This window comes from Amblyomma mixtum, chromosome 8 (assembly GCF_055824585.1).
Source record: "Amblyomma mixtum isolate Tamu chromosome 8, ASM5582458v1, whole genome shotgun sequence".
Lineage (NCBI taxonomy): Eukaryota > Metazoa > Arthropoda > Arachnida > Ixodida > Ixodidae > Amblyomma > Amblyomma mixtum.
Genome location: NC_143019.1, coordinates 76,607,714 through 76,614,393, shown reverse-complemented (window position 1 = coordinate 76,614,393; position 6,680 = coordinate 76,607,714). Strand labels below are relative to the sequence as shown.

The window sequence follows — 6,680 nt, the reverse complement described above, 5'->3', positions numbered from 1 at the left end:
TATAGTGTTGGGTGCAAGCTGTGATGTTTGTGGAGATGAGGGAAAGTGTTTGGTCGGATTAGACTCCCTGGGCGCTGTGTCCTGGGTGTCTGATTTTGTGTGAGGAGGAGGGTATTTTCGGCGCTGATATGTTTCTGCCACGAGCTTTCTGCCCCGTAGGTGAGTACCGGTAACGCTTAGAGTCCCCGGTACACACTCACGGGCCGAAGCGTCGAGGCTAACGAAAAGGGTTTAGCTCAAGTTAATCACAACGCAGCGAGCTGTGGAAAGAAAAATGATAAGTGTAAAGTTAAAAGACCGGAAGCGGGCGGAGTCGGTAAGGGAACAAATGCGGGTTAATGACATTCTAGTAGAAATCAAGAGGAAGAAATGGGCTTGAGCAGGGAATGTAACGCGAAGGTAAGATAACCGCTAGTCCTTGAAGTAACGGAGTGGATTCCAAAAGAACGGAAGCGTAGCAGAGTGCGGCAGAAAGGTAATGGGCTAATTAGATCAAGACTTCAGTGGGAATGCAGTGGGTGCAGCTGGCAGAGGTGAGGGTTAATTGGAGAAACATGGGAGAGGCCTTTGGCCTTCTGTGCGTGTAGTCAGGCTGGTGATTAGCATGACGATGAAGATATGTCTGTGTTTTTTTTTAAATTTCAGATTGGAGCAAATGGGCAAGTTGGCGCGCATTTACCGGTGTGTTATAAGACCAAGTTCGCGCCCTTTATTCGCTTTCTTTGTGCTGCACTAAGCTTTGGTTGCAAAAAGTACATGTTGACTAACCAAGAAGCGGAACTTCACGTTCAAAATGCTGCTTCGTTTTCGACGTGGTTCTAACAGACACAGTAGGCCGATTTTCATCTCATTTTCGAGAAACAGCTCAGCTTTCTGAGCGTCCCAAGTTCCCGAAATCTTAGACTTTGCTGGTAACAAGGCAATTCAGTTATCGTATTGCGAATACGCTTAACGCAAATTAGCCAGCTCATGCTTTGCATTCCTTCAGCAACCCTTCGAGGAATGTTTTTCAGAATTTCACCTCGTAGGTTACCGCAGGGCCTTTTCACGTTTATTTCCAACCTCAAGCCTTGGGAACCTGCCATTGATGAAAAAGAAGAAATGAGCAGCGTGCTTGGCTTCAGCCCGAGGACATCATCATCATCATCCCGCGAGGCACGAGCCTGCGGCGCGGCCACGACACGCTCTCGCCCTGCAGCTAGCAGCGATAGCCACGCTCTTCAAGGCGCAGTTGGCAACCCCACAATGGAGCATACCCCGGAAGAAACACAGCAGCAGCCTGCCAGCGGTCAGAAGCAGAATAAGCTGATCGCTGAGGTCCCGCCGTCGCGCCCCGGGATCTTCAAGTCGACCCGAAGTTCATTCCAGCCCCAGAAGCAAGCATCCACGAAGACGTTGAGGTTTCTGATGAATGAACCCGAGGAGCCACTGCCTACGGCGCCTTTGGCACCAACAACGCCGACGTCACAGAAACCGGACTCTGAAGCCGGCGCCCAGGCTACTCCACCCATCCAGGACAAGCCCAAGGAAGTGCGCAGCAAAAGCGACATATCATCGTCCATGTCCCTGAGCATCGAGGACAGCCTCAGCGAGAGCCGGAGTTCGAGCACTTCGTCTTCGCTGTCGCAGGACAGCGGTGAGTCGCACAGCCCAGAGCTGCCGGAGTTCATGGAGGGAAGAGGAGCCTTCTCGGCAGTGGGCGCGGCGGTGCCACCAGCCTCGACCGCGCTGATCTACAAACTGCTTGAAGGACCCAAACTCAAAGTACTTCTATGGTTCCCCGAAGACTTCATGCGTTACTTAGTAGCCCCAAGCCAAACCCAGGGCGATAAAGCGCGAGACGCTGAGGCACGCCGTCCACACGCGAAAAGCAGAGACACCGAAGAGGAGAACGACTCGTCTACGTCGCTGCCGTTTGAAGACGATGGCCTCACGCTCGCCTTTTTTCTCTCGGCAATGGTGCGCGATAGTCGAAGAAGCGGCGATGTAAGCACCATGCGGCGGCAGTTTGAGCAAGACGTGGCCGTCAGTGCTGTAAATATTGACGAAAACCAGGAGTCCATGCCTTTGCCGCAGATCCCGCTGAACGATATCGAGGAGCCCCCACAAGGGGCAGCTAGTCCTGACAAACGTACTACGTTTGCGGAAGGAGTCGTTGCCGTACGCATCGAAAACCCGGACGAAGCTACAGTGCACACTGAACCTAGAGACCCTTCAGATTGGCCAATGCTGCAAGAGGTCCTCGGAAAGATTCGCAAAATAAGGAGCGGTACTTTGCGCCCTTCACGTATACCAAAGGTGAGCCAGATTCTCTAGAGCAACTAATTCGGTGCGATTGTTTATCTTTCGGGATATCGCCTGCGTTAGACATTCATGCATACGAAACTGAAGTTTGTTACCGCAGTTCTGACAACGAAATAGGTGTAGACACAATAAAGCAGATACGCCGTTGAATCATTGGCACAATTAGGACGATAAACAGCAAAAACCTCCTTGTCCACCGATAAGGGATACATTAGTGAATCAAAGTCTGGAACGAAGCTTTGTGAGAGGTTTCAATGTGGTACTATTGTCGTACTTTGTTTTTCGTGTAAAGACTGCTGACTCAGCTAGGATAAACACAAATATAAACACAGAATTTTGTGGATATGTTGATTGCTGTAGTGAAATCTTACAACATATGAAACATCTGCATTCATTAACTCTTTACCGTTGAAAAATCCTCATTTCCGGAAGTTCTGGGTGTGAAAGGTACGACAGCAAATCCGAGTGACATGTGAAAGTTTTTTTGCGGTGTAAGTGGCAATCATTGAAATGAAATAATGATGCATTGCAAAGATATCGTAACGTGAATCTAGCAGAAGGCCCTGTAAACAACTGCGCTCATAAAATTAGCTATAAAAAGGCATGTGCTGACACGCCAGACATTTTAACATCAGTATTATAGAACACAAGCTACAGAACAATGTTTTCCTTTCAGAGCAAACGTACTTGCGGCCCTCCCGTCTTCAGGTGCTGGCGTGCAACGCAGCCAGAATTTTACTACAACAATTCAACAGGACACTGCTCGGGGACATCAAAACGACACCAACTTTGCAACCGCGGTCTCAACAGCTTTCCGTTGAAACAAAGTTGTCGCCTGAAGTGCGTGGAGACCAAGCGGCCAGAGAAGGACTGCTTCCGTCCGGTCAGCTTCGTTAATTGTCTCAGGTGAGATGGCAAGCCAGCTCATACAGTCGCCAGCTGTCAGCTGCAGAAAACCAGTCACTAATGCACTGCAAAGTAACAAGCAGAGAGCCTGGCTAGAGTGCTTCGTGCAAGGCGCAGCTTGCGAGAAAACAGGCACCCGCAGGGGAAGCGTATATAAAATTTTTTTTAGAGCGAAGCTCCACTTGTCCCATGCAGAGCTGAAGGTGGAATCTTTTGCTGAAATGACCTGCGCTTCGCAGTCACATATACGTCCGCCGCTGCGCCGACCATCGCTCCAGGCATTCGCTCTCGCCAGTTGTCAAGTCATGTGGTTCACCCAGTGACTTGCTCTTGCTAGATCAAATGGCAGCTCTCGGCCCCTAGATAACGCGAGTGTGACAGCGGGGCAGGGCTGCTGCTGCTGGCCCTACGGGCCTGGGAACTAGAAGGGCTCCCGGCGCTTGCAGCGGTGGCCCTTTTGCAACCGGGTGTATCTGTTGTGCATGCTGTCGTCACCCTTGCCGCTTCGCTTGCAAGACGATGGCTGTTGCGGGGCGCGTCTCCTTTCTCTGTCCTACTCTCTCTTTCCTCGCTCCTCTGACCTCTAACTTTTCTATCCACAAGAGAGATCGCAGGTGGCTCAAAAAAGAGCCAGCTGGAAGGCCCGTGCAACAACAACAGTAGTCTATACAACGCAGAGATATGCAGGCAGAACCGGTCGCCGGGACGAGGTCGACAGAGCATTGCAGGCCCGGGGCTGCTTATAGTGATCCATACGACAGAGAGCGGCCCGAAGCCGCAGTGGCTAGCTTCCGCTACGTATAACCTTGTTCAGCTAGTGGCTTCAGCAATTTTTTGTTGTTGAGAGTGATAGCTGTAAATGTCCCTTTCACAATGGTCTCGGGGGGTAGCAGAAAACCATAAGAGATTGTGAGCCCTCGAGAACTATAACGTGACCTTGAGGACCACTGAGAATGTGAGCTAAAGACTGAGTGCTCTCGTGGATCTCCTGCAGCTGGTGCTCAGAAACGCCCACAGTGCAGTTGCGTTATCATGCTAAAATAGAATCTCGCACTGCATTTAGATAACGTAAAGACGGATGTGGATAAGAGGAAAGGCCAGCAATCAACTCTTCTGAACGTCCGTCTTTATGGCGTTCTCGCGGTACAGCGCACAAGCTTCTGAGCCCAAATCACTCAACAACCAGCACTTGCTGGTCGTGTGAATGTCTCACGATTATTTTTTTTTTACTTGAAGTACTTTCACTCTGCGTGAGAACAACGCAGCGAGCAATAGAAAGCAAAATAAGAGAAGTAACATTAAGATACTAAGAGAGCAGCGGGCGTCAGGGCACAAGCATGGGTTAATGGCATATCCTAACTGAAAACGAGAATTTGAATTGGGCGGGGCATTTAATGCGTAGAGAGGATAACCAATGGTAGGCAACGGAGGAGGTTTTTCGAGGTAATTGGCAAACGTAGCAGTGGGCGGCAGGAAGTCAGGTGGCCGGATCAGATTATGAAGCTTGCGGCGATAAGGCGCAGCCGAATGCAGCTGACAACTTGACACAGCAAAGGGTTAAATTATGGTCAGTGGGGGAAGTCTTTCTCCGGCAGCGGACATAGTTAGACTGACGATGATTATAGATATCGCTGCAGTTTCGCAGTTATGTGCTGTCAGTAATGGTGGCCGCTGTACATTCTCATCTAAGATGGAGGATGCGTACGGAAGAAAAAACGTGCCCTCACTGAGGGGCAGGGGAGCTAAATGAGGTCAACCTACTAAGTGTAATTTTTGTTTCATTGAAGAGTTTTGTTTTTTAGGACGCTTTTGGAAGAGGCAAGGCGTAGATTTGTACAAGTTGTCCTTAATAAGCCCTTTTATACAATTATAAAACGTGCAGTCGAGTACGATATCAATGACAAGCAGGGACTAATCAACTCACGATTCAAAACAAGTCAAAGGGGATTTCTTAGTGTAAACATTTACCTCCGTCTGTGTTAATAAATAAAATCGTTCTCCCGCTATGGAACACCTGTTAGTGTTCCCCTCCCCTTCAAGGCAAAGAGCGCAGCGAACCTGGCAACATGGTCTGCCCTGAATTTCGTGATCGCAGCTTTTGTCGGGGCAGTCTGCATTGCGAGTGCTCGCCTATGTCTCTCGAACATAAACGAAGCGTAATTCTGACTCTACGTTTTTTTTTATTTCCTTTACAGAAAAGACCCCAGCGATGTCCGCTGGTACATTGATGGAAAACGGTGCCTCCAGTGGCGCTCCCGGCCAGACCGATATCCGTCGCAAGGGCTGCAGCTGTTCAACACTGCGCAAGAGTGCAAAAGCAACTGCATTGCAGCGAATATTTCAAATTGCCATGCCGCGTATTCGACAGTATGTAGATCCCAGCGGGAGGCCGCTTATTTCGCACACAGGGAGCCGAAAACGGGTCTGTTCCTCTGCATCAGCATGTCGTCCATCGCGACAGGACGCAACGGGGGAGTCTGTCTCAAGGAGCCCAACCGATTCTCTACCCTGCAAGCTTGCAGAAAGGCCTGCGTTCACGTCGTGAGAGAATATGTGGCGTGAATGGACGTATGAAATACAGGCTGTCTGCAGACGGGCCTCTTGCCTGATGTTCTTGGACCGTGACATGGGGAAAATGTATTTGGATACACACAGCAGAAGCGCAGCAGAGCTCTGATGGGCTCTAGGGGCTTCAAATCTCTTCAGAATTTGGAGAGATTACGCACATTTGTATAATGCGGCGGTCGCTTCAGACTGAATCACTTACGACAAAACACGTACAGGGCAGAACAAGAGTGCGATACATCGAATCCTCCTACCACATTAACGCATCTTGGGGTCAGTTAATGCATATACAGCTACCCTGCTCATACCAGCAAACGAACAATTTTAGATTGTGCAAACGTCTCGAAGTAAAAACAGGCAAAAAAGTAGACATTATAGAAAGTTTAAGCATTGCTCCATCCGTGTTAATTCATGATATGGGTACAAACAAAAAATCACAGCGATCAGTTTATTCCGTAATTCAGCAACGGCTGTGTAAGTTGATCTTTTGTACAAAGCTATTACGCTCAGAAAATAAACTTTCTAGACCTCCTAACAAAAGTTTCTGCCTGCTGTGGCATCTCAGCGTATGGTAAGGAAAGCCAACAGGTTAAAATTTGTCAGGAGCGTTTTATGGCGGTTTCCCAAGTAGCCAGTCGTCAGACTACAGAACTGCACATGGCATCCTACCAATGAACCTTTCGAATATTACTTATTGCTGGTGTTCCTTACCAAAGACCTTTCCCTGTGAGAGAGGGTGTGCTACAGTGGGTCCGAGGAAAATATTTGCTTCATAAATTGGCTTTGACGGCATTTGGCAAGACTTCGGAAATTTAGGTCTGGTGTCTCTTGACTACTTGCACGCCGTCTACGCGTGGAGCTTTGCATGTGCTCACATAGGTAAATAGAAGCAAAGTTGACAACAG

The 6,680-nt window shown here is 49.1% G+C and overlaps 1 protein-coding gene across 1 annotated transcript; it reads left to right on the top strand.

Annotated features, from left to right (window-relative positions):
* The first annotated feature begins 1,245 nt into the window (after positions 1–1,245).
* On the top strand, positions 1,246–6,183 carry LOC149333062 (uncharacterized). Its single transcript, XM_089555972.1, has 3 exons — positions 1,246–2,298; positions 2,981–3,210; positions 5,406–6,183. Exons 1-3 carry the CDS (start codon positions 1,246–1,248, stop codon positions 5,770–5,772), a joined length of 1,650 nt encoding a protein of 549 aa, XP_089412098.1. The 3' UTR covers positions 5,773–6,183.
* Positions 6,184–6,680: the final 497 nt, after the last annotated feature.

Bases quoted from the DNA above. Each gene is read 5' to 3' on its own strand.
- LOC149333062 (XM_089555972.1), top strand. From the start codon at position 1,246: ATGGAGCATACCCCGGAAGAAACACAGCAGCAGCCTGCCAGCGGTCAG. The intron at 2,299-2,980 runs GTGAGCCAGATT...TTTTCCTTTCAG, and splicing joins GCCCTTCACGTATACCAAAG to AGCAAACGTACTTGCGGCCC. The intron at 3,211-5,405 runs GTGAGATGGCAA...TTTCCTTTACAG, and splicing joins AGCTTCGTTAATTGTCTCAG to AAAAGACCCCAGCGATGTCC.